This window comes from Acomys russatus, chromosome 19 (assembly GCF_903995435.1).
Source record: "Acomys russatus chromosome 19, mAcoRus1.1, whole genome shotgun sequence".
NCBI lineage: Eukaryota > Metazoa > Chordata > Mammalia > Rodentia > Muridae > Acomys > Acomys russatus.
This window is the reverse complement of record NC_067155.1, coordinates 11295659-11322661: the sequence shown is the minus strand read 5'-3', so window position 1 is coordinate 11322661 and position 27003 is coordinate 11295659. Positions and strand designations below refer to the sequence as shown.

Genomic DNA, 27003 nt, shown 5'->3' with positions numbered 1-27003 from the left:
CCACTCACGGGTCAATGGCTGTCTGAGTTCTTACAGGAGCATGTGTTTTTATTTATACTGCTTATGTAAGGATGGATGGGCCATCTGGCTGAGAGGCCAGCTCCCCATCACCTTACCAACCAACCAACCTCAGATGAATGCCCAGCGGCTGACTAACTTACATTCCCACTGGTGGCCATGAGTGGGAACTCAGATCATGGGTGTTTTTTGATTATTCATGTCTTCTTCTGTTGGAGGGCATATTGGTTGTGTGCTGTTTGGAACATTCTGGAATGTATTGTAGGATCCACATCTTCCCCCCTTTGAGGGTATCTACCTGCCTGGTCCATGTTTGGCTCTCACTGTACATCCTTCTTGACCCTTCTTCATGGCTGTCTTCTGCTGTGCTCGCTGCTACTCAGGGACAAGATGCCCCTCCTGTAGGTCCCTCAGGGTCCCACCTTCCATGTGATATATGATGTCTTCTTGGGTGAGGGGTAGGTGTGCAGTCCCTGCTCACTCGTGTTGCCCTCTAGTGGGTATTTTTTGCACACTTTGCTCTTTTCAGTTGACTTTGTTTTCTTGAGGTCAAGAGTTATAGGTGTTCTGGGCTGACCTGACGCTGGCTCTGTAGTGGGCAGTGACTCTGAACTTCTGATCCTACCTCCACTTTCTAAGTGCTGGGATTTCCCCAGCCTGGTGTTGGCAGGTGGTCACTATGTCCGACCCCGGCTGACTGTATGTCGGCCTGCTGAGCTATTGTCCAGGGCCAGCAAGAGGACACCCAAGGAGCTGCTGTCTCAGCAGACTCCTGCAGAAGTGTGCTGTCTTTTGTGCTGACCTAGTGGACCTGGCTGGTTCTGCTGACCCATCTTCTTCTTTGGTGACTCTGGTCCAAAACCTGTCATCGCTGTCTTCCCCGACTGTCCATGTGTCTCTGATCCCCCATTGGCCACCCTGGGCGTGATCCACTCATGACCTTTCACCTTCTTTCCATCAAATAGCTGGAAAGTTCTTTCTAGGTCCCCTGGACCTCCTGTCTGAGCAACAGGGTGCAGCACTGACAGTCTCCTGTGGGTGTCCTATGCCCATTCCTGGTCATTTTGGGTCATGTGCCTCTCGTGTTCAGGACCAGCTGTGACTGCCCTGGGCATAGCCCTCCGCCATCCAGTCAGTGTTTACACAAAGTGCCCCAAACAAGAATACTGGCCCAGTGTTCCTCCCAGAGGAGGTGAGCAGGAGCTCAGATAAATCATATTTATGATATGCCAGCCACCCTTTGAAGAAAAGGAGATCGAGAAGCGGGGCGCAGGGTGTCTGGCAAGAAGGAGGCTTGCCAGTCTGGATGCATTTGGTTTGAGCCACTGACCTGGTGACAGTTGGGAAAGGGCAGAGAGGACTACAGCATTGCAGGAAGCAGGGGCAGTCACGTGCAAAGTTCTTGAGATAGGGAGGAAGACTGACCGAGCCAGTAGGACTGGTGGGGGGATGGGAGGGAGGGGACCAGACAGACCATACAGAACTGGTTGTTCTGTAAGAACCTGATGCTGAATGAGGTGAGGAATCAAGGAAATCAAGGAAGGGTGCTGACTAACAAACCTGAGCCAACCTGGCTTCTGCCTGTGAGATGAGATGGTGACCTGATATGAGAATGAGATGGCAGAGGAGGGAGCTCAGCAGGGTTGTGCTGTAGGAGGAGGGCAGTGGCTTCGGCCCTGGAGCTGTGGCACAGGGGGCACCTAAGCCCTCAAAGAGAGCAACTCATTGCTTTGGGAAGCAGCCAGTCAGAACCTGTTGGCAACAGGGTTCTTCATTTGCTTCTGTAGACTGAGAGGGTTGTTGCTTTTGCTTTTTTCTGTGTTTGAGGTGAGACTCAGGGTCCTGATTGTACTGGGCTAGTACTATGACACTGAGTTACAACCCCAGCCCCTCACTGGGGGATTCTAGGCAGGGGCTCTACCACTGAGCCACTCCCCCAACCCCTCACTGGGGGATTCTAGGCAGGGGCTCTACCACTGAGACACGCCCCCAGCCCCTCACTGGGGGATTCTAGGCAGGGGCTCTACCACTGAGCCACGCCCCCAGCCCCTCACTGGGGGATTCTAGGCAGGGGCTCTACCACTGAGACATGCCCCCAGCCCCTCACTGGGGGATTCTAGGCAGGGGCTCTACCGCTGAGCCACACCCCAGCCCCTCACTGTGGGATTCTAGGCAGGGGCTCTACCACTGAGACACGCCCCCCAGCCCCTCACTGGGGGATTCTAGGCAGGGGCTCTACCACTGAGACACGCCCCCCCAGCTCTTTGCTTTTCAGAAAAAGGCTCTCCCTATGCATCCCAGGGAGACCTTGAACTCCCCATCCTCTTGCTTAGCCACCCAAATTCTGGGGTCACAGGCCTGAGTCACAAAAGCTGCCACTTGCGTATTTTTCTTGAGTCATGTAGGACACCATTTACATTTAGTCACCCGTCTGCCATTTTTCTGTCTCGTCCTGTCCTTGACTCACCTGAATTGACGACTCTGGTGACTTTAAGGAACACACCATAGGGATTTTGAAGAATGGACCCGGAGCTGGGCGTGGTGAGGCACACTGGCAGGAGGATCTCTGTGAGTTCGAGGCCAGCCTGGTCTACAAAGTGAGTCTAGGACAGCCAAGGCTACAAGGGAACCTCTTGTCTCCAAAAATCAAAAACACAACAAAGAAAAAAGAAAATGGACCCGGTGAGAATATCTGATGTTTTTCTCCTGACTAGATGGAGTGACATGGATCTGGGAGGCAGACACACAGGCTAAGTGCCTGCTCATTACATCAACCAACGGTATGTGGTCCAGGGCCTGGGGATGTGACTCACCGGCTAGAGTGACTGCCCAGCATGCATAAGACCCCTGAGTTCAGTTCCCAGCATCACGGAAAGAAGAATCTATTTCTGGTTGTATAAGTGTGTGTACACATGTGTGGGTGCGTGCATTCGTTTGTGTTTGCATGTGTGCGTACATGTGTAGCTCTGTGTAGTCCATTGTTGCATTCTGATCCAAGGGTCAAATGCAAGTGATCAGGCTTTTGTGTCAAGAGCTGTAATCCACTGAGCCATCTTGCCAGCCCTAATTCTTTGATTTCTTTGTGAACACTGTTACAGACCCTGTGTTCTTTTTTTTTAAGTAGGTTTCTTAAAAAGATTTATTTATTTTTTATTTTACATCTGAGTGTCTTACCTGTGTATATATGTGTGTGCATTGTGTGTATGCCTGGTGCCCATGGGGGTCAGAGTTGGAAATCAGATCCCCTGGAACTGGAGTTACAAATGGTTGTGAGCCACCATATGGGTATCAAACCCAAGTCCTCTGAAAGAGCAACCAGTGCTCTTTTTTGGGGGCAGTAGGGGGTTGAGACAGGGTTTCTCTGTGTAATAGCCCTGGCTGTCCTGGACTCACTCTGTAGACCAAGCTGGCCTCGAATTCACAGTGGTCTGCTTGCCTCTGCCTCCAAAGTGCTGGGATTAAAGACATGTGCCACCACGCCCGGCCATCCAGCCCCATTATGGCTTTTTAGATTAACCTTTTTAGTGTACAAAGCAATGAGTCCCACAAGGACATTGAATACCTGTCCTTATTCCTTCTCTCACCCCTCCCTTTCCCAGTTTCATTCCTTCCCTCCCAGTCTCCCTTCCTTATTTTGCAAAGAAATGATAAATTGAGGTTCTGCATATAAAAGGGTTCGTGCAGGGGCCAGGCTTGGTGGCGCACGCCTTTAATCCCAGCACTCGGGAGCCAGGAGGATCACTGTGAGTTCAAGGCCAGCCTGGTCTACAAATCGAGTCCAGGACAGCCAAGGCTACACAGAGAGATCCTGTCTCGGAAAAGAGAGAGAGAGAGAGAGAGAGAGAGAGAGAGAGAGAGAGAGAGAGAGAGAGAGAGAGAGAGAGAGAGAGAGAGAGAGAGAGCGCTCTCATGCATTTTTTCTTTCTTTCTGCCCGCATCACTTCCCTCTCCCTCGCTTCTTCTCTTTAGACCAGTCCTTCCCCTCTGTCTGCATTTTGCGTCTTTGATTAAAGTTGACAGTGTGACACAGAAGTCGCCGCCAGAATGAGACACTCAGAACTTGGACTGACCCCCAGGAACTCATCTAGGACTTTCATCCCTGAGTCTCAGGATAATAGACTTAGGAGGATGGGAGCTTCATCCAGCTGTTTAAAGGGGATTAGATGAGATCAGGGCTGGGGCTGCGGCCTGGGCTGGGGCTGCATAAGGAAACAGAAACAGGGCTTTGGTGGCACATGCCTGTAATCTCCGCACGCACACGAGAAGGCCTGGAGCTCAGAGTTCAAGAACAGATGGTGCGACATGAAACTCTGACCCCGGGGTGGGGGTGGCTTAGTTGGTAGACTGTTTGCCTAGTATGCACAGCCCTCTCTGGAACCACGTCCTTCAGACTTACAGCTTTGTCACTGCTCTGAGTTCAGTTCATCTACCCTTTTTCTCTAATGTGACCTGCCTCAGGTGTTTCATTATGGTAACAAGAACCAGACAAATATGTGCCATCGGGCAAAGCAGCATCATTTTCTTTGGCGTGGGTACTGGTGCCTTTCCCAGGACAGGGGAACACTACCTGCTGGCCACTTCTGTGGGGTATCAATTCATATATTAATTACATGCTCAAATGAATTTATTTCACATTGGAGATTTGGGGATGAGGAGGAGCTGGGAGCCTTATCATTGAAAAGAGACGTAGAGCCCAGGTCATGAGTCTAGAAGGGACACATGCCCACTGTGAGTTCTAAGTGACTGTTTGGCAGATCATTGAGAAGTAGAGACTTGGAATAGATGCAAGTGAGGACAGAAACTGAGTACGCTATTTGGGTCTTGGACTATGGCTCAGTGGTAGAGCGCCTGCCTAGAAACCCCCAGTGAGGGGCTGGGGGCGTGGCTCAGTGGTAGAGCCCTTGCCTAGAATCCTCCAGTGAGGGGCTGGGGGCGTGGCTCAGTGGTAGAGCCCTTGCCTAGAATCCTCCAGTGAGGGGCTGGTGGTGTGGCTCGTGGTAGAGCCCCTGCCTAGAATCCCCCAGTGAGGGGCTGGGGGCGTGGCTCAGTGGTAGAGCCCCTGCCTAGTATATATCTGAGGCTCTGGCTCCTTCTTCAGTACAACCATTGATAATAACTGTCCTTGCAGTGCCTAGTGTGACCACAAAATTTGAATTGTATAGTGTTGTGCACCCCCCACCCAAGCTGACCCAGCTGTTTCAGTGTTTGCTAAAAGTCAGAAGATGCTTGAATTTCTTTCCTTATCGCTGGTCATGTCCCAGGCCCTGTTTGGTTAATCATTCTTCCCTATTCACCCAAATTTTGTTTTTGTTTTTTGGGGGTTTTTTTGTATCTTAAATTATATGGATACATGTGTGTCTGCAGTGGGAGTGTGCACATGAGTACAGGTGCTGAGGTGACCAGAAGTGCATGTTCTGTTCCTTGGCGCTGTAATTACAGGAAGTTGTGAGCACTGAATGTGAGTGCTGGGAAGCAAAACAGGGTGTTCTGTTAACTGTTGAACCACCCACCAGTGCCCCTTCACACCTTAAAAAAATGTTTAAAATTACATTTCTTTTATTTATTTATTTTACATATATTGTTTGTTTGTTTATTGTAGTTAGAAACAGTGTTTCTCTGTGCAGCCTTGGCTGTCCTCGATGTGCTTTGTAGACCAGGCTGGCCTTCGAAATCACAGTGATCCACCTGCCTCTGCCTCCCGAGTGCTGTGATTAAAAGCGTGCACCACCACGCCCAGCCAAAATTACATTTCTTTATTGTGTAAGTATAGAGGCGTCGGGTACCTTATAGAGGTCAGAGTTCAACTGGGTGGACGCCACCAGGGAGTGGGGAGAAGGCACGTGCCACCAAGCCAGATAATTTGCGCTTAATCCCTGGGAGCCATATAGTAAAAGAGAGATCTGACTCCTGCACATGGACCTCTGACCTCCACATGTGACACATATGTCCCCTCCTCATCACAATGAAGTAAATAAATCAAAAGTTGCCTTCATCCATTCGCAGAGGCGTGTAGTTACAGCCACAGTTGCTTTTTATTGCCCCCCCCCATTGCCCCCGCCCCCCCATGGCTGTTAGCTTCCTACACTGCCACCAGTAGGGCTCCTGGCTGCCACTAACCTGCTTTCTGTGTCTGGCCCCAGTTGATCTGGACACTTTGTCCCAGTGCCTTGACCTGCTGCTGGCCTTTGGGCCTGGCTTCTGTTCCTCTTCCTGTTTTCTGGTCCCGTGCCACCATGTGTCCCCGCCCGCCTGCCGTTTATGGCCGCGTGCTGCCTTTATATGGATCTTCGCTGGGGCAGATCCATCTGCTGATTGGCTTATGAGTTGTTTCCACCTGTGACTCCAATGAACTGCTGCAGGCACGGGGACACATATTTGTGTGGATGTAGGTTTCTCTTTTTGAGGCAGTGTCTTGGTATGTAGCTCAGGCTGGCTTCAAACCCATTTCATAGATCAAGTTGACCTTGAATATGGGATCTTTCTGTGTCAGCCTCCTTGGTAGCTTGGTTTAGATTATGGGCCTATGGCACCACCCCTGGCTGCACAGTGCATTTGGTTAAATATTGGAGTGATAAAAGGCACAGCTTTTTAAAGCATAACTTGGTGAGTGTTGTCCAAGTAAGCATCACGAATCTGGATTCAAAGCATCTGTGTCATTCTAGAAGGCTCCTCCCTGAGGACCCCTGATAGTCCATCCTCCCTCTCTTCCCTTAAGACGTGCACACCTCTGGTTTTTTCCCCATTTCTAGAGATGGCTCAGCACAAGCGTGCCATCTCTTGTCTGGCTCTCTTTGCACTCGTTTATGTCAGGTCTACCCATGTTGCTTCCTATGACAGAAATGCATTCCCTGATTGTCAGAGCAACACCCCATCCCATGCCTGAGCTTGGTGTTGGGACAGGTGATAGACGGTTTCCAGGTTGGGGCTTTCTTGTTTACTGGCTGACCTGGGGATCAAACCCAGGGTATTATTCACGTTAGGCAGGGCCTCTACCACTGAGCCACGCCCCCAGCTCCTCAGTGAACTATGCCCCCAGCCACTCCCTGGGGGGTTCTAGGCACACCCTTATGGCCTTCTCTGTATGAATTAGGAAAAGAGACTCCTTTTATCAGGTGATTGCTGTCATGTTCAAGCACAACCTAAACTGTGTACACTGAACATGTGCACTGTATCCAAAGGAGTATGCTTGTGTGTGTGTATAGTTCACGTTTGATGCTCATTATATATGCACATATGTTAATATTAATTGAATGATATAATTAAATTATTAGTGTTGTTATTAATATTTTTGTTATTGGTATGGTGATTAACATAAATAAGGCTAATATAATATAGTGTGTGTAAATATGTTACACAATATAATGTTCTGTGGCACTCTAAGAAATACCACAACTAGCTGGGTGCAGTGACACATGCTTATAATCCCAGCACTCAGGGAGGCAGAGGCAGGCGGATATCTGTGACTTCTAGGCCAGCCTGGTCTACAAAACAAGTCCTGAACAGCCAAGGCAATACAGAGAAACTCTGTCTTGAAAAAAAACCAAATGGAAAAAAAAAAAAAAAAAGGAATGTCACAACAGTTATGGTTTAAAACAAAAGTTATGTTACTCGGCTATGGTGGTACATACTTTAATCCCAGCACTTGGGAAGCAGAGGCAGGCGGAGCTCTGTGAGTTCAAGACCAGCCTGGTCTACAGAGTGAGTTCCAGGGCAGCCAGGGCTACACCAGATATATATATAGATAGATAGATAGATAGATAGATAGATAGATAGATAGATAGATAGAAAGAAAGAAAGAGAAAACAAAAAGTACCCAGTATGTGGCTCCTAGGCCGTGCTCTATTCTAAAGGGGAAGATAGTTGAGGTAGCAAGTGGCAGTGGCCCGAGACACATGGAGGGAACCTGGGCCACCCCTCCCTCATGCCTGGACTTGGGACAGGGCAGCCTTGCTGGCGTGAGGAGGGTATTACGGCGATGTGTTCATGTTCGTGGGAACTTGGGTTGGTGTGTGAATCTAGACAGTTGTGCATGTTGTCCGCTGTTGTGTCCATGTCCAGCATGGTGGAAGGGCAAGTCACTCTGATGGCCTCTGCTTTCCAACTGATGGGTAAAGATGCGGACTTTAATTAGTAAAGGAGAGCTGGGTATTTCTAATACTTTAGAGAGGTTGAGGCAGAAGGGTCCCGAGTTCAAGGTCAGCGTGAGCTACAAAATGAAACCCTAGCTCTTTCTACAGATAAATAATTAAGTAGATGTTTGGAGGCAGGCAGCCCTTGAAGAATTATTAGACTCAGCCTTCCTTTCTGTTTTTCATTACGTTTTTAAATGTATTATTTGTGGGGAGGATGAGAGAATGTCACAGTATGTGTGTGCCAGTCGGAAGACCCACTCTCAGAGCTGTATTTTTCCCCTTTCACCGTTCAGGTCCTGGGGCAAACCCCTTCACAGCCCGAGCCATCTCACCAGCCCCAAACCCAGGCTTTCTTCTTACCAGGACATATCTTCTGGTGGGGTTTTTTTCAGCCTCGAGTTCTTTGCTTCACGGTGGCAGAGTAGCTGCCACAGCTCCAGTCATGTCAACTCTGTTCAAGCTGGAAAGCAAACCCCTTTCTTGACTAGAAGAACTTGTTCTGTGACTTCCATTGTTTTATAGAAGCCAAGCCTGTAGGCTTTAGTGTGTACTGTGTGGTGCCATGGCTACCGTAGCTTCAGGGGAAGTCGGGAGTGGTCTTAAAGGAGATAGCATGCCTCCCACCATCCGCTCAGGCCTCAGTATAGCACCCAGAATATGCATAACAGACACACGTGCACAAATGTGTTTTTGAGTTTTCCATTTTACTGTGTGCTCTGTACTGCTTTTATTACTTTGTGTGTGTGTGTGTGTGTGTGTGTGTGTGTGTGTGTGTGTGTGTGTGATCCTCCTGAGGGCTGAGTCTTTCTCCTCCTCCTCCTCCTTCTTTTTGATGGGTAGGAGCTGGGACAAATTCTGCTTGTGTAGTTTAGGTTGGCCTCCTCAAACCAGTAGTTCTCCTGCCTCAGCCTCTCCTGAGTGCTGGGATTACTGGTGCTGTACCACGCCCAGTTTATTTGATTGTTTGAAACCATTTCCTGGCCCAAGTCTGTGCCTCTGCTTTCTCAACAGCCAGAGGTGTGACTGTGGGTGGGCTGGCAGGCCATCCAGGGGAGCAGGAGCCAGAAAGGAGGAATGAGGGGGGGGGGTGGGCTCAGCCTTGGGGGCCAGGACTTTGAGCCACTGTGGTGGCTGCAGCGCTGTGGGCTGGTTTTCTAGCCTTTGGAGAGGACACCTAAGGGTCACCAACATCATGCTCGGAAATGAACAGTTTGAGTTTACTGGAGCCTTTGAATTCCGGATCCTGCTCCCCTGCAAGCTCCCAATGATGACGTAAAAAATCTGGTTGCATTCTGAGTGGAGGAGGGATCCTCAGGGCTTTCTGGAAGGACACCCTGTCACCGCTCCCCTCCCAGGCTGCTTGCAGTTGGCAGGCCTGGTAGGGAAGACTCAGCACTTCGGAGTCATGGGGTCTGAGTTCAAGTTCTAGCCCCGCGATGTGGTTAGGACCCAGCGTCCTCACTCCCTGCGGGTCACTATTTTCTTACTGGAAGGCATGACTCAGTTTTGTCTCTGTCACCGTCACTCTGTGGGCTATATCTGATGCCCAGGACATGCTTGCGCAATGGTGGGCTCAGTGGTGTATCTTTCCATTTTGGTTGGCGGGTGGTACAGTAACAAGTGAGACCTGGGACTCAGTCACTGAAGGAGAGAGCTGCGGTAACAAATGGGCCCCAGGTGTCAGTCAGCCTCAGCTGGGAGAGGTGTAGGAGGAAGTGAGCCCAGCTCTCTCTGCAGTTACAGTGACAAAGATTCAGCTGCCCGCGTGTATCCCCACCATGGGTTGGCTGTACTTTGTCATATGTCCTGAGACAGAGCCATCTGTGACACCCAGCTCACACGGCTGACTTCCACACCCCGGCTTGTTGCCCGAGTACTGTTGTTTGGGGTCACAGCTTTGCATACATTGTTGTATGGCTCGGTTACTTTTCCCAGAGGTTTTGAGCACCTGGGCTGAACTGCATAGGGCCATCCCTGGGTGAGAACTGTTGGATGTGTCCCCCTCCTGACCACAGCCACTGACCTCTCAGGCATCTTTTTCTTCTTCTTCTTTTTTAAAGATTTATTTACTATTTATACAGTATTTGTGTGGGTGTCTGCCACAAGAAATCACCAGATCTCATTACAGAGGGTTGTGAGCCACCATGTGGTTGCTGGGAATTGAACTCAGGACCTTTGGAAGAGCAGTCAGTGTTCTTAACCTCTGAGCCACCCCTCCAGCCCTCTGTCGAGCATCTTTACCTCTCCCTACACATAGGAGGCATTTAATGCATGCTTTTGAACAAATGGACCTCTGGTTTTGTTTTGTTTTATTTTTTGTTTTGTTTGTTTTTCAAGACAGAGTTTCTCTGTGTAGTCTTGGCTGTCCTGGACTCACTTTGTAGACCAGGCTGGCCTCGAACTCACAGCGATCCACCTGTCTCTGCCTCCCGAGTGCTGGGATTAAAGGCGTGTGCACACTTGTAGAGGGACTAAAGACAGATTGTCAAGTTTTGTGGTGGGTACCTTTACCCCCTGAGCCCTCTTGTGGCCTTTGGTTTGATTTGTCTTTTCCGGAAGTAGGCCCTTGTGCTGTCTAGGGTGGCCATGACCTCACTTTGTATCTGAGGATGAGCTTGAACTTCTGATCCTTCTGTCTCCCAGGTGCTGCGGTCACAGGCGTGAGCCGCCATGCCAGCTTCTGCACCTCTTCTCAACTTTGCAAACTCGGGGTGCATCTGTGTCGGTGGTCCTCACCCTTCCTAATGCCATGACCCTTTAATACAGTTCCTCATGTTGTGGTGACCCCCCCCCCAATAAAATTATTTTCATTGCTAAATCGTAATGTAAATATATCTTTGGGGATAGAGGTTTCCCAAGGGTTGTGACCCACAGGTTGAGAACCGCTGATCTATGTGTTCATGTTAAAGCGTCACAAATGTTCTGTCTTACAGTTATACACTCCAATTTATTTACCCATCGTCTTGTCTGTCCACGGCCACTCAGGCATCTTCCTCTGAGCTGTTGTAGAAAAGGCTACGGTGGCCTCTGGTGTACAGATCCCTCTTGAAGATGTTTGATTCCTTTGCACACATACCCAGAAGCAGCGTTTACTGTGTTGAGCGCTAATGCTATTTTTAATGTTCCGAGGAACTGCCAAACCTTGCTTCACAGCAGCCAACAGGGTTGCACTCCCGCCAGCAGTGAGCAAGGGCTCTGGTTTCCCACAGCCCTGCCAAACTTGCTACTTCCCAGTTTCTTCATGGTAGCCGCTCTGAGGGGATGTGGGGCCTTGTCTCCTTGGGGCTTTGAGTGCATTTCCCCCGTGATGAGTCATGCTGGGCATCCTTTTGTGTGCTGTTGGCTGTTGGTGTATTTTCTCTGGAGATCAAACCCAGGATCCTTATGCATGCTAGGCAGATGCTCTACCACTGAGCCACACCCCCAGCCCCTCACTGGGGGATGCTAGGCAGGGGCTCTACCACTGAGCCACACCCAAGCCCCTCACTGGGGGAGTCTAGGCAGGGGCTCTACCACTGAGCCACACTTGGCCTACAACCTTCACTGGGGAACAGTCTCTGTCTCTGTCTCTGTCTTTGTGTTTAGAGGCCAGAGAACAACCTACAGTATTATCCTCCTTTGAGATAGTCTCTCACTGAACTCACAGCTCACCAACACCTGACCAGCAGCTACCTGACCAGCAAGCCTCATAGATCCTCTGCCTCTGCCTGTCCCGTGCTGAGGTTACAAATGTGTGCTTCCACACTTAGATTTTCTTTTTGGTTTTGTTTGTTTTGTTTTGTTTTTTTGTGGGTTTGTTTGTTTGTTTTTTGAGACAGGGTTTCTCTGTGTAATCTTGGCTGTCCTGGACTCACTTTGCAGACCAGTCTGGCCTGAAACTCACAGTGATCCACCCGCCTCTACCTCCCAAGTGCTGGGATTAAAGCCGTGCGCCACCACGCCCGGCCCCACACCCAGATTTTCACGTGGGATAGGTGCTAGTGATCAAACTGAGGTCCTCGTGTTTGCAAAGCCCCACTTTTCCTTACTGGGCCTTCCTCCCAGCTCCCTTTCTTTTTTTTTTAAAAACATGACTACTGCAAAGTCAGGTGTGGTGACACTTTTCTTTCTTTCTTTTTGTTTTTGTTATTGTTGTTTTGTTTTTTGGTTTGTTTGTTTTTGAGGCAGGGATTCTCTGTGTAGCCTTGGCTGTCCTGGAACTCACAGAGATCCACCTGCCTCTGCCTCTGGAGTGCTGGGATTAAAGGCATGCACTACCACCGCCTGACTTAAGTGAGGCACACCTTTAATCCCAGCACTCTGGGAAGCAGAGGCAGGTGGATCACTGTGAGTTCCAGGACAGCCAGAGCTACATAGTGAGACCTTGTCTCAAATAAAACAAACACAACAACATGCCTATCACAAAGAAAACTGAAGATTAATGAATGTTCAAGTGCTGGGCCTGCCACGTGGTTGCTCTTTGAGGCGGGATGGTCCCTGGAGCCGGAGAAAGCAAGGTCGTCCTGGGAACGTAGCAAGCAAGGCCGTGCATGGTGGTGCGTTCTTAGAATCACAGCACTCAGGAAGCTGAGGCAGAGGACCACCATTAATTTGAGTAGTTGCCTGTAGTTCACACAGTGATACCTCCTCTCAAAGCAAAACCAGGCCAGGCGTGGTGGCACATGCCACTCAGGAGTCAAGGAGTCAGAGGCAGGCGCATCTTGGTGAGTTTGAGGGTCCTATGGTCTATATTATATAGTAAGCTCCAGGATAGCCAGGGCAACAAAATGAGACCCTGTCTCACACGGTGGGGAGGGTGGGGGTGTGTGCAGCTGGCTCGTGGTGACACACGCATTTAATCTTACCTCTTGAGAGTCAGAGGCAGATCTCCAGTTTAAGGCCAGCCTGGTCTATAGAGCTAGTTCTAGGACAGCGGGCTACACAGAGAAACGCTGTCTTGAGAAGTTAAAAAAAAAAAAAAAGTTATTAGAACAAAAGATATGGGTGGCAAAATAGCTCATCAAGACAATGATGAGCTGAGTTTAATCCCTGGGAGCAACGGGTAGAAGGAAAGAACTGATTCTTACACGTTGTCCTCTGACCTCCTCACAGGCGTGTGCACCCCCACTCCCATTGATTAAATAAGTCTAGAGACAACAAAAGAAGAAACTATTTCCACAGAGGACCCACTGCTTCCCCCTCAGTTACCCCTGGGAACCCATTTGGAGAGAGCTTGCGCCAAGCCAGAAGCGGAGTGTAGGGACAGTGATGGTGAACCTGGTGTGGGGGCCTGTTAAAACCTTGCAGCCCCCACCCCTTGCACTCTCAGGCAGCGTGCCCGGAACTCAGGGAGAGCAGGCGCATGCCCCAGAGCCTTTGACGGGTGCTGTGTAAGCCTTGCACACTCAAGCTCCTGGGAAATGGCTCAGAAGTAACTCAGCTGGAGCTGCCACGTTAGCTCCACTTTCCCAAGCCAGAGAGGAAGCTGGGGTAGCAGGACGGCTGTGGGTCCACTTTGATTGAACTCAGGTCATCAGACTTTACCCATGGAGCCGTCTCACCACTGTGATCTTGTTTCTTGAGACAGAGTCTTTCTATGTAGCCCAGGCTAGCCTCAAACTCATCATCCTTCTGCCTCTGCGGTTCAGGAAATGGGGTCACAGATGTGCACCACTGTGGCTGTCTGTGTGGCTAGGCCCTTTGTTTTTTGGATGACTGCTTGGCTTGAAGTGGCCCCCTGGGCACTAGTGTAGCGTGCCCTTTGTAAGCCACAGATGCTGTGGGGTGTCGGCTGGAGAAGAGTCAGTGTAAGGTGAGCTTCAGCGGGCGGCCTCAGCAAGGGAACACCAGTACATCTGAGATGAGGTGCCTTTGCAAGAAACCAAGGTCGGGTGTTGAGTTGTTGATGGAACAGTTGTGACTACAGGTCTGCGGGAACCAGACCCTTTGTCCCCCAGGACATGGGTGCCATGTTTGAGGGACTCTTGTGCCTGCTTAATACACCACACTTGTTTCAGAAAATAAGAACTGGCCATAATGCCAGGCATGGTAGCACACACCTTTAATCTGCATCCTTGGGAGGCAGAGACAGGCTCTTATGAGTTCCAGGCTAGTCAGGGTTACATAGTGAGAGCCTGTCCTTCCCTCCTTCCCTAACTCCCTGTGCTTCTCACCCCCATCCTCCCCAAAAAGGATTGGCTATAGAAGGCTGGAAGTATGACACTTAAGTGGCAGAACTCCTGCATAGATCCCCAATGAAGAGCCAGGGGTGTGGCTCAGTGGTAGAGCCCCTGCCTAGAATCTCCCAGTGAGAGGCTGGGGCCGTGCCTCAGTGGTAGAGCCCCTGCCTAGAATCTCCCAGTGAGGGGCTGGGGGCGTGGCTCAGTGGTAGAGCCCTTGCCTAGAATCCCCCAGTGAGAGGCTGGGGGTGTGGCTCAGTGGTAAAGTGATCATTTACTTCAAATATAATTACCTGGGTTCAATCCCTAGAATAAAAAATAGTAATACGGAATTAGAATTGTGTTTTTATATTAAACTAAATTATCCCCCGAATAAAAAATAGTAATGCAAAACTAGAATTCTGTTTTTATATTAAAGCATCCATAAGTGATTTGGTAAAGTTTATGCCGTGGTGTATGTGCATCTGTGTCCACCATAGACCTTGTTCTTTTAACAATATATAACATTGCTTTGTGTGACTTTAAACTGTGGTTTTCCCTCTAAAAACTTAATAATGGTGCTGTCCTGGTGGAACACACTGTAGTCTTGGCACTGGAGGCTGAGGTAGGAGGATCTCGAGTTCGCAGGCCCACTTTGGCTGCATGGTTAGTCTTTGTGGGAAGTGAGGTAGTTAATAATGGCTCTTAGTTGTAATACAGTTTAGTGGCAGTGTTTGTTCTGTTCTTTGTAAGTTGTTTTGAGACAGAATCTTCTTATGTAGCCCAGGCTTACCTGGAACTCTCCGTCTTCCTGCCTCAGCCTCCCTCTCTTTCCTACCCTCTTACCCTTCCAGATTCTTCCCTCCCTCCCTCTGTCCCTCCCTCCCTCCTTCCCTCCTTCCCTCCTTCCCGCCTGTTTCTCCACACATGTCTTCTGCCTTATTCATTACCTTCCTCACTCACAGCTTTTCTCTTTTCTTTCCACAGCTGGCCCCACAAAGGACACTGTCAAAGTCCCCAGCCCGGGGCCCTGCGTAGACCTGGAGTGGCCACCCCACCGTTCCCTTCATGATTCGTTCATAGCACAGGTAACCAGGGATGACCCCCCAGTTCACTCCCAGAGGAGCACTTGTTTCTCTGGGTACTTGTGGGGTCCACTGGCATCTGACTTGCAGAACCTGGTTTAGTGACCTCCTTTAGTCTGTCCTCTCCAGCCTACATTTCCATGTACAGCGGTAGGAAGGATGTTCCTCAGGATTCACCTTTTCCTTTATATTTTGTACTGAGACAATGTGAGTGTAGCTCAGTGGTAGAGCCCCTGCCTAGAATCCCCCAAGGAGGGGCTGGGGGCATGGCTAAGTGGTAGAGCCCCTGCCTAGAATCCCCCAGTGAGGGGCTGGGGCGTGGCTCAGTGGTAGAGCCCCTGCCTAGAATCCCCCAGTGAGGGGCTGGGGCGTGGCTCAGTGGTAGAGCCCCTGCCTAGAATCCCCCAGTGAGGGGCTGGGGGCGTGGCTCAGTGGTAGAGCCCCTGCCTAGAATCCCCCAGTGAGGGGCTGGGGGCGTGGCTCAGTGGTAGAGCCCCTGCCTAAAATCCCCCAGGGAGGGGCTGGAGTGTGATACAGTGTAGAGAACCCATGAGGCCCTGCAACAACAACAATAACAACAAAAAAGGAAAAGGCTAGGAAGATAATTCAGTTATTAAAGGACCTTTGTCCTGGACTATAAGTCCCTACAACTTGGGGACGATGGTCTTCATTGTGTCCAGTTCATGATGCTGGAAGGAAAGGACCAGCATGAGGCCAGTAGATGGAAGGGGGGAAAGATGTGTGGGTGTGTTTGCCTGGATGTTCCTAACGGTGAGTGCATGGGAATTTAAAAAGATAGTGGGGACAGATAGGTACGTCGATGATCGATGGATGTGCAATAGGAGAGTGGGATAGGAGGGTGAGTGGATGGGAAGGGAGGGTCCAGAGGCTTTGGGAAGTCAGCTGGGCACTGAAGAAGCTAGCTTAGCTGGTAAAAATGCTTGCAAGGACCTGAATTTGATTCCCGTGTTAAGAGCAGGCCATGGAACCCCAGCGCTGGGGAGGTAGAGACTGTGGGATACCTGGGGTTAGCTAGCTGGCAAACCTAGCCTAATTGGTGAGTTCCAGGCCAGTCAGAGACCCTGTCTCCAAAAGGTAGACAGCGTGGAATGTGGAGGGCCTTTGGAGGAATGCTTATAGGGCTCAGAAGGAGTGCGTGCCTGATTGGAAGGCAGGAATGCTGTGTGGTGGGAGGCAGGTGGGAAAATGCAGAGAGCATCCGTTCCTTTTGGGGTGCAGTGGGCGAAGTGGCCTCTTCCTCCTCCCGGGGCGGGCTGACCACGCTAACCTTTGTCGCGGGCTCTGCCAGTGCTAGCCAGCGGTGAGCGCCACATAGCTCCAGACAAAGGTTAGCCGTCCGCATCCTCATCATTCAGCTGTGGGGGCCAGCCCCACACTGCCCCCTCTCCAGCCCCAGCCTTATGCCCCACCCCCTTCCGCCGCCTCAGCCCCCACCTCTATTCATACGTCACCCCTGTCACCTGTCCTTTGCTTGAGACCCACACTGCATAGGTCTTGGGGATTCACTCAGGGCTGACTGCAGTGGCCTTGCTGTTGCTTTCACCCCTCCTTCCTTCCTTGCTCTATTCCACTGAGACACAGGACAGACCCCTGCCACACCTTCCAGGCCACACACTGTTCAGAAAACAGGACAGTGGGATACGAAGTGCATAGACTCAGAGATGTACAGAGACAAGGCTGGCGAACTCAAGCCGAAGCCTGCCCGGTGGGAGTCTGGTGTGTGAGCCATGGTCATTCCTGGGATGGGGGTTCTGAAAAGACCCCGAGAGAGAAGTTCGGGTCATTTTGTTTTTTGAGACAGGGTCTCACCACGCAGGCCTGGCTGGTCTCAGATCCACAGACATCCTCCGAAGTGCTGGGATTAAAGGCTCGCTCCCAGCGAGCCTTGGTTTTGACTCTGAGCTAGACTATAACTCCCCAATGTTATAAAGTAGAATGGCCCCCTGGAGGCTGGAACGGTGTGTTCCCTAGGGTTCACACAGCCCACCCACTGGAAGATGGAGAGTAGCCATTTAGGTACCGGCAACTCCTCACCGCCCTAAAGCCTGGGTGCCATAGTTGATTCAGTTAAACCTGCCTGCAGCACTTAGTATAAGGCCTGCGCACCACCAGAGTCTTCCTTGTCTCTATCGATGCCACCGTAATCACCACTGTCGGATGTGGGGGGCTGTTGGGTATGAGGCCAGGAGGGTAAGAACGCTGCCTCCTTCTGGTCAGGATTTCTGAGTGGGAGGGTCCCCGGGAGGTGATTCTTGGACTCTCCCGGCTAGCTCTGTGCACTCCAGGAGCAGTTGCTCTGACCCCCTTCCTCCCACCCCCAACACCCCTGTGCGCCCCTGATGGGGCAGCTGGGCAGACGGCCTCAATCTAATCATGTCTCCCTCAACCTCTTCCCACCCCTGCCCCATCTAGTGGAAATGGATGATGAGGATGGGAGATGCTTACTAGACGTGATTTGGTGAGTAACGGGCTCCCCCCACCCACCCACGCCCGTCTCCCACACCCCTCCCCTCCCTCCACCCCTCAGCCTCGCTCCTTAAGGTCTCTTTTCCCTCTCTCTTGCAGTGACCCTCAGGCCCTCAATGACTTCCTGCATGGATCCGAAAAGGTAAGTGCCAGAGGCATGAAGGGGCATTCACATATTTTTAACATGGGAATGATGCTGCACGTCTTTAATGGTGCACATCTTTAATCCCAGCACTTGAAAAGCGGAGGCAGGCAGATCTCTTGAGTCAGAGGCCAGCCTGGTCTACAGAGTGAGCTCCTGGACGGCTGGGATGGCAGAGAGACCCTGCCTCAAAATAAATGCATAAGTAAATAGAATTCATTCATTGTTCACTAGTTGAGGTTTTCTTTTTGAAAAATATCATGCAAAGCCTGGCGTGGTGGCGCACACCTTTAATCCCAGCACTTGGGAGGCAGAGGCAAGCAGATTGCTGTGAGTTTGAGGCCAATCTGGTCTACAAAGCAAGTCCAGGATTGCCAAGACTACACAGACAGACTCTTGTCTTGAAGAGCCAATAAATAAATAAATAAATAAATAAATAAATAAATAAATAAATAAAGTCATGTAGAAAATGACTAGAAAAATAGGAGAAGCTATAGAGATGGCTCTGTGTAAGTATGAGGACCTGAGTTCAAATCCCCAGCACCCATGTAAGAAGCCAGCATGACTTTGTGCACTTGTAAGCCTGTTTCTTTAGGGAGAGGGAAAAGACAGGAGGCTGGCTGGGGCTTGTGGACCCTAGCTTAGCTCCAAATTCAGTGAGAGGCCCTGTGTCTGAGGGGACTAGGGCAGAGTGGTGAAGAGTAAAACCTCCAGCATCCTCTCCGGCCTCCATGAGTGCACCTGCCACACACATGTGTGTAACACACACAGAGAGAGAGAGACAGAGACAGACAGAGAGAGAGACAGACAGAGAGAGATTAAAGAAAAACAAGCCAGGAGCAGGAGAGATGGCTCCGCGGCTAAGTATGCTGGCTGTTGGTGGTGGCGTATTCCTTTAATCCCAGCCCTCGGGAGGCAGAGTCAGGCAGATCTCTGTGGGTTCGAGGCCAGCCTGGTCTACGAGTAACTTTTAAGACAGCCAGACCTACACAGAGAAACCTTGTCTTAAAAAATATGAAGAAAAAGAAAGAAGAGGAGGAGGAGAAAAAAGAAAAGGCCTCCTTTAGTTGATATGGTCTGAAAGGGTCTCCCTGAGGAGGTGGCATTAACAGCGACCACAGTGCTACAGCAGGGGTAAAATTGAGAGAGATGGTAAATTTGAAGAAACAGGATCAGACTGAGGCAGAACTACTGTGAGATGGCACTGAGTACATAAGGCTTGGTTAGGTGATTTGATTGATTGATTGATTGATTTATAGGCAGGGTCTCTATAGTCCGGGCCATCTCTGCCTCCCCAGCGCTGGGACCAAAGGCATGCACCACCACACGTGACTGCTCTGTTTATTGTGAACTTGACAGCAGTTCTTGGGAACTCCGGACACAGGTGCTCTCTGTGAAAACGTGGCAGTCTGGTGACCCGTGGAACTATTTGTTTTCTCCCGTGTTATGAGAGATGGCCCCCAACGTGGTGACTTAGCACACCATTTGCTAAGCTTTTGCCCTGTTGGAAGTCTGGGTCTGGAATCAGCTTGGGTCAGGGTCTGCCACTCAGGTCATAACAATCGATACATAACGGGAGTTCTCAACCTGTGGGTCGCGACCCCTTGGCGATATGAACGACCGCTTTAAACAGAGGTCACTTAAGACCATTGGGAAACACGGATACTAACATTACGATTCCCGACAGTAGCAAAATTAGAGTTAGGAAGTAGCAGCGGAAGTAATTTTATGGTTGGGAGTCACAACACAAGGCGCTCTGTATTAAAGGGACGCAGTAGTATGAAAGTTGAGAACCACAACCCTAAGGGCTTGTCTGGAGTCAGCAGAGGTGCCTGCTCTGATTCTCTCCTGAGGCCCCTGCCAAGGGCCCCTCCCTATGTTCCTTTCCCATGGGCCCCTCTCTTACAATGTCCAGATGTTCTCGGGCTGTGGCAGCTAGCTTCCCTGTCACAAGGAACCCATGATAGAGAGCCAGGGGGAAGCCACAGTACCTTTTATGGCCTAATCTCGTAAGTCACACAGACACCTCGGTGCTGCCGAGAGCTCAGGAGTCCAGGCCCCAGCACCACAGAAGATAGGGCCTGGTGGGGCACACCTGTAATCCCAGCACGTGGGAGGTAGAGACGGAGAGTCAGAAGTTCAAAGCCAGCTTTAACTAGTAGCAAGTTTGAGGCCAGCTTGGGCTGTATAGGAATCTGCCTTGAGGAAGGAAGGAGAAACGAGCCGCTAACTCTAGTGTGCACTCTGGTGGGAGGAATAATCGCTGCCTCTTAAAGGAGAAGCATCAGCGTGGCTGAGCCCTCAAGAGTACACCTGGATGGTAGCGTGGGCTGCAGTATATACCGTAGAGGGAGGCCAGGCATGGTGCTGCATGCTTTAAGTCCCTCCTGCGCTTAGGAGGAGGCAGGTTGCCTATGTTAGGCTCGGTTCAGGTGCCACGATAACCCAAGAGTCAGCAGGCCCTGCCCTCTGAAAAGCAAGCTGGATGCAGTGTTGGGGAGAAGGGAGGGGCTCAGTGAGAAGTGTGGGGCAGGTGTCATTGCATAGCCCCCTGAAGGGTGTTTCCCCCGGGGAGACTGTGAGTCATGAGGCTTGAGTGCAAACCAAGAAGCCAAAGTCCCAAGATCAAAGCAGGCACGTCATGGGGGTGGACTATTGGAGGCCACACGGGGGACTTGAAATGCCCTGGGTGGTGTCCAACCCCATTCTCTGGGACAGACACTCCTCCATCTATGTCCCCGCCCCCTGCACTGCCCTCCCCCACATACATCCCTTTCCTCCTTTTGTCTCAGCCCCAAATTGGTTTCTGCTCTAGAGTCTGGTCCTGCCTTGTTCACGTTTGACCTTGGCTTTGGGGCGGGTCTCATTGCAGCTGGACAGCGATGACCTCCTGGACGCCCCTGTGGAGGCCCAAAGTGCCTTCTATGAAGGTCCTGGGGTAAGTGGCTGACCAGTGGTCATTGCCCACACTGTTGGAGCAGGAGAGAGGGACAGAGACTGGAGGGCAAGCCTGGGCATTCCCTGGGTGAGGATTCAGGAACCGGGCTATCCCACCACCCTGGCCATAGAAAGGGACAGAGGCCGCTCTGGTGCTTTTGGTAATATCACGTGACCCTGGGGGAGGGCCTACAGAGAGAGACTTGAGCAAGTACTGTGTGCTTGACTGTGTCAGCCCCTTAATTGCTTCCCTCTATGTATGGGAGGGTGTGTGTGTGTGTCTGTGTCTGTGTATCTGTGTGTCTGTGTCTGTATGTGTTTGTACGTGTGGAGGCCAGAGGCCAGCCTTGGGTACTGTCACTTGTCAGGAGCTATCTACCTTGTTTTATAAGGAGCTCTTGCTACCTTGGAACGTGCCAAGGCTGGGTGGCTTCAAGGACTCTTGAAGTCTTTCCTGTCTTGCCACCCCATCACAGTGATGTCTGCTGCCTCTGTTGATTGTCTTTTAACTATTTTATGATTTTTCATGTGTGTGAATGTTTTGCCTCCATGTATGTCTGTGCACCATGTATGCAGAAGTGCCTGGAGAGCCCAGAGGAGGGTGTTGGAGCCCCTGGGGACTGGAGTAAATGGTTCTAAGCCACCATGTGGATGCTGGGAATCGAACCCAGGTCCTATACAAGAAGAGCTGGCGCTCTTAACCGCTGAGCCGTCTCCAGGCCCTCGTGTGTGTGTGTGTGTGTGTGTGTGTGTGTGTGTGTGTGTGTGTGTGTGTGTGTGTTGGGGGGTGGGTTCTGGGCATTGTCTGGCTTATGAGGCAAGTCCTTTCCTGAGCGAGCCATCTTCCCAGGTACCCCGTTCCCTTTCCTCCTATGCCACTCTGCAGCCCCTGCCCTCATTTCTCTCCCCTGGTCCCTGTCATTATAACTGCCATATATTTTCATATTCATATTCTCTCTCTCTCCCTCTCTCCCTCCCTCTGCCTCTCTCTCTCTCTCTCTCTCTCTCTCTCTCTCTCTCTCCCTCCCTCCCCCGGCCCCCCCGGACTCATTTTGTAGACCAGGCTGGCCTCGAACTCACAAAGATCCATCTGCCTCTGCCTCCCGAGTACTGGGATTAAAGGTGTGCGCCACCACGCCCGGCTTGTAATTGCTATTCTTTTAATGTGTTACGTTATGAATAATTTCCACTTAGTTTTACATCAACCATAGCTTCATATTCCAAACAACCTTTTATAATAACGATCAGGTTTAAAAAAAATAAAACAACTTAGATTTATAGACCCAGTTACAGTGGTGGCCACGCTGTCTTTGTTATTTTAAGACCTTTATTGAAGTTTTATGTATTTGGGTTTTCTGAGACAAGGTCTCGTACGGGGGTCCCGAGCATCCATACACTAGGTGACTGAGGGTGACCTTTAAGTTCTCTGCCACACCCAGTCTGTGCTGGGAACAGAACTCAAGTTCACACTCTCTGGGCAGGTACCCTCCCAACCTGGCCACATGCCCAGCCCCAACCCTGACTCTTCCATCTCTTCTGGATCTGAGGAGTTAACGTGCCTCAAGCCTGCGTGTTGCCTGTGGCACTCCGTGTATATGACAAAAAAAACAAACCCAACAGACGGGCATGGTGGTACTTGCCCGTGGTCCTGGCACTTGGAAGGTGGAAGCAGGAGAGTCGGGAGTTCAAAGTCTCCTGTGGGGTCTGGTGAGATGCTCAGTGGTTGCTCTTGCCGAGGAATGGAGTTTGGTTCCAGCATTCACACAGTGGCTCGCAATTGCCTGTACCTCCACTTCTGGGGAGTCTGTCTTCTTCTGGCCTTCGTAGATGCCAGGCACATACATGCCATATATACATATAGGCACACAGGTACACATAAAGTAAAATAAATATTTTTTTTAAAACTATCCTTAGCTATAGAGCAAGTTCAAGGCCAGCCTACGCTACCTAGTAAGTTCTAATCTAGCCTAGGCAAACGGGTATCATCCTGGGCTATATAGTCTGTTTGAGACCAGCCTAGTCTACATGAGAACTTGTTTTAAAGGAAGAGATTCAGAGACTGTCCTGATGGCACGTGCTTTTAATCCCAGCACTCAGAGGGAGAGGCAGGCAGATCTCTGTGAGTTCAAGATCAGGTCTATATAGCATATTCTAAGACAGCCAGGACCACACAGAGAGACCCTGTCTCAATCTCCCCCTCCCACATAGAAAAAAATTCATTAAATACTCTTGGTTTACAGTGGGTATTAGAACCACAAATAATTATTATGGGTCCCTGTAACCATAATTTCCTTCATTTATTTGTTTTACTTATTTTGTGTGCTCCTGTATATGTGCGCACGTGCGCATGCATGTACACATGAGCTGGCCACAGCCTGTGTGATGTCAGGTTGTCGAGTCTGCTTGCGCTCGCCTCTTATCTGCTGAGCCATCTCATCGGCCCAGGTCACTTTAAAGAAAAAGTGCGGGCAAAGCACTGTGAGTTCAAGGTCTTTATAGTGAGCTCCAGGTCAGCCAGGGTTGCACAATGAGACTCTTTTCTAAAACAAACAAACAAACAAACAAAAACTAATAGGGTGCATTGTGTATGATCCTTGGATGGGTGGGGACACACAGTGCCATGGTACACACGTAGTGGTATAAGGACAGTTTTAAGGGGTCAGTTACCTCTGTCCACATTGGGAACTGGGAATGGAACTCAGGTCATCTGGGTCGTGAGGCCGTGTTCTTGCCCACACTCCTCCTCCAGATTCTTATTGCCTTCTACTGGTAGGTGCAGATGGGGAAACTAAGGTCAGATCAAGCAAGCTTTGGGTGGCATGGTCAAGCCCACAACCAAGCTGAGGTTTGGGCTACGTCCAGTTACTTTCAGATAGAATGGCCTTGGGTTATAGTGGCCTTGACACCAAGTGTCCCTTTGTTGACCTGAGCTCTTGCCTTCTTCTCTTGACTGCCTCCAGCTCCACGTGCAGGAAGCTGCCGGCAACCACCTGAACCCTGAACCCAGCCAGCCTGCCCCCAGCGTGGACCTGGACTTCCTAGAAGATGATATCTTGGGCTCCCCTGCAGCAGGAGGTGGTGGAGGGGGCGGTGGGGGCCCAGACCAGCCCTGTGACATCCTTCAGCAGAGTCTTCAGGAAGCCAACATCACAGAACAGACCTTGGAGGCTGAGGCTGAGCTGGACCTGGGCCCCTTCCAGCTGCCTACCCTACAGCCGGCCGACAATGGGGCAGGTGCTCCTGGGGCTGCAGGAGCCACTGCAGTGACTGCAGGACCCCAGGCTCTCTTCCCAGGCAGTGCGGACCTGCTGGGGCTACAAGCCCCACCCACTGTACTGACTCACCAGGCCCTGGTGCCACCCCAGGATGTGGTCAACAAAGCCCTGAGCGTCCAGCCTTTCCTGCAGCCTGTGGGCCTGGGCAACGTGACCCTTCAGCCCATTCAGGGTCTTCCTAATGGTAGCCCTGGGGGCGCTACAGCAGCCACCTTGGGCCTGGCCCCTATTCAAGTGGTGGGCCAATCTGTCATGGCCCTTAACCCACCCACCTCCCAGCTCTTGGCAAAGCAGGTGCCTGTCAGTGGCTACCTGGCCTCGGCAGCTGGTCCCTCGGAGCCAGTGACACTGGCATCTGCCGGCGTGTCCCCCCAGGGGGCCGGCCTGGTCATCCAGAAGAGTCTCCCAGCCGCGGTGACCACCACACTCAACGGGAACTCAGTGTTTGCCGGGACGGGGGCCGCCACTGCAGCAGCCAGTGGGGCACCCTCGGGACAGCCGCTGGCGGTGGCCCCGGGCCTTGGCACTTCATCGCTGGTACAAGCACCCAATGTGATTTTACATAGAACCCCGACTCCCATCCAGCCCAAGCCTGCGGGGGTACTGTCCTCCAAACTCTACCAGCTGACACCCAAGCCCTTCACCCCAACTGGGGCCACCCTCACCATCCAGGGTGAGCCAGGCACCTTGCCCCAGCAGCCTAAGGCCCCCCAGAACCTGACTTTCATGGCCGCAGGCAAAGCTGGCCAGAATGTGGTGCTGTCTGGCTTCCCAGCACAGGCCTTACAGGCGAATGTATTCAAGCAGCCACCCGTCACCACCACGGGGACCGCCCCGCAGCAGCCCCCCGGGGCCCTCAGCAAACCCATGAGCGTCCACCTCCTCAACCAAGGCAGCAGCATCGTGATCCCAGCTCAGCACATGCTTCCAGGCCAGAACCAGTTCCTGCTGCCAGGCACCCCAGCCGTTCAACTTCCCCAGTCACTCTCCGCCCTGCCTGCCAACGTGGGCAGCCAGATCCTCACAGCCGCAGCGCCACATGCAGGAGGACAGCTCATTGCCAACCCGATCCTCACCAACCAGAACCTGGCAGGCCCCCTGAGTCTGGGCCCCGTGCTGGCACCCCATTCTGGAGCACACAGTGCCGCTCACATCCTCTCCGCAGCTCCCATTCAGGTGGGCCAGCCTGCCCTCTTCCAGATGCCAGTGTCGCTGGCCACTGGCAGCCTGCCCACCCAGAGCCAGCCGGCTCCCACTGGCCCCACGGCCACCACCGTCCTCCAGGGCGTCACCCTGCCTCCCAGTGCTGTGGCCATGCTCAACACCCCTGATGGGCTAGTGCAGCCCACCACCCCTGCTGCTACCACTGGGGAGGCCACACCTGTTCTGGCAGTTCAGCCTGCCACCCAGGTGCCCCCTGCTGTCACCACACCAGTGCCCATGGGTCTCCAGCAGCCACAGGCACAGCAGCCTCCACAGGCCCCTACCCCACAGGCGGCCACCCAGCCTCAGGCCACCCCTCCTCAGGCCAGCCCAAGCCTGGCATCCAGCCCAGAGAAGATTGTCCTGGGGCAGCAGCCCCCTGCAGCCACAACAGCCATCCTCACTCAGGATTCCCTCCAGATGTTCCTGCCCCAGGTACGGGGGAGCCTTAAGGGAGGGAGTGGGGTTGTGGCAAATAGCTGAGCTAAGGGGCAGATGGAGTGGAGGTGGGGGCAGCGACTGACAAAGAGATGGCACTGACAGACCAATGGTATATTCGGTGAACTGACAGGCAAGGGAGGGCATTTCAGTGAAGAAGTAGGTAAGACCTGGGTGAGATGTTGAATGAATGGTGGACGGAGTGATGGACAGACAGACAGATGGAACACAGATGACGGTGGGCAGACAGTATCTGGGGTCTGCCTGCCCTTCACCTCTTGTCTACAGTTCCCCCATGAGATTGAGTGGGGGTGGCAGGCTCAGACGGGAGCCAATGGCCTCTAGGCCTTCTGACCCTGTGCGGGCGGCCCCTTGCAGGAGAGGAGCCAGCAGCCCCTCTCTACAGAGGGCCCCCACCTCTCGGTGCCTGCCTCCGTCATAGTCAGCGCCCCGCCTCCTGCCCAAGACCCAGCCCTGGCCACGCCCATCACCAAAGGGGCTCAGACTCCCGACAGCCGGGCTTCCCCAGCTCCGGCACCCCAGGTAGATGCACCCTGGCGGCCTGGCCTCCTTGCGCAGCTCCCTGCTCGGCCGCTCTGCCCTGCCTGCCTCTGTCCTGCTACCTTGGGAAGCACCGCTCTCCTTTGTCCTTCCCTCTCATGTTCCCTGAATGTCTACAGTGCATGTCTGAGATCAGGGCCAGCCCAGGGAGAGTCTGTATTGGGTAACACAACTCCTTCACATTTCAAAACTTAACGAAAAGTCAGACCCGATGGCTCCGACCTGTAGCCAGTGCTCAGGAGGACCAGAGGTTCAAGAGACATCCTTGGCTATGTAGGGAGTTTGAGGCTGGCCTGGGCTACATGAGACGCAGTCTCAACAACACCATACTAAAATCCTCAGCCACTCCTGAACAGAACTCTTGCATTTCTTTTCAGTGTGGGCATCGGGGTGGCCACACATGAACGCTCTGTCTTCTAGTTGTATAGAAGGTGATGGCGTGCTGTACCTAGGCTCACAGCTGGGCCTGTTGTTTAAACTTGACCTTGGCGGCTGCTTTTCATTCTTTCATGTGGCTGTGTAGTGGACTGTTCTGTTTAAACTGTTATTTCTTTAGCCAGTCCTTGCTGGTGGGCATCTAGACTCACT

At 51.8% G+C, this 27003-nt stretch overlaps 1 protein-coding gene across 1 annotated transcript in view; it reads left to right on the top strand.

Annotated features, from left to right (window-relative positions):
* The window catches only part of Bicra (BRD4 interacting chromatin remodeling complex associated protein), a 77655-nt gene that overhangs the window by 34786 nt on the left and 15866 nt on the right, over positions 1–27003 (top strand). Inside the window, exons 2-7 of the mRNA XM_051162443.1 lie at positions 15275–15375; positions 17806–17851; positions 17959–18001; positions 20874–20939; positions 23899–25851; positions 26233–26397. Coding sequence (XP_051018400.1) covers positions 17811–17851; positions 17959–18001; positions 20874–20939; positions 23899–25851; positions 26233–26397 — 2268 coding nt within the window. The 5' untranslated portion in view covers positions 15275–15375; positions 17806–17810. The remainder of the gene's footprint in view (positions 1–15274; positions 15376–17805; positions 17852–17958; positions 18002–20873; positions 20940–23898; positions 25852–26232; positions 26398–27003) is intronic.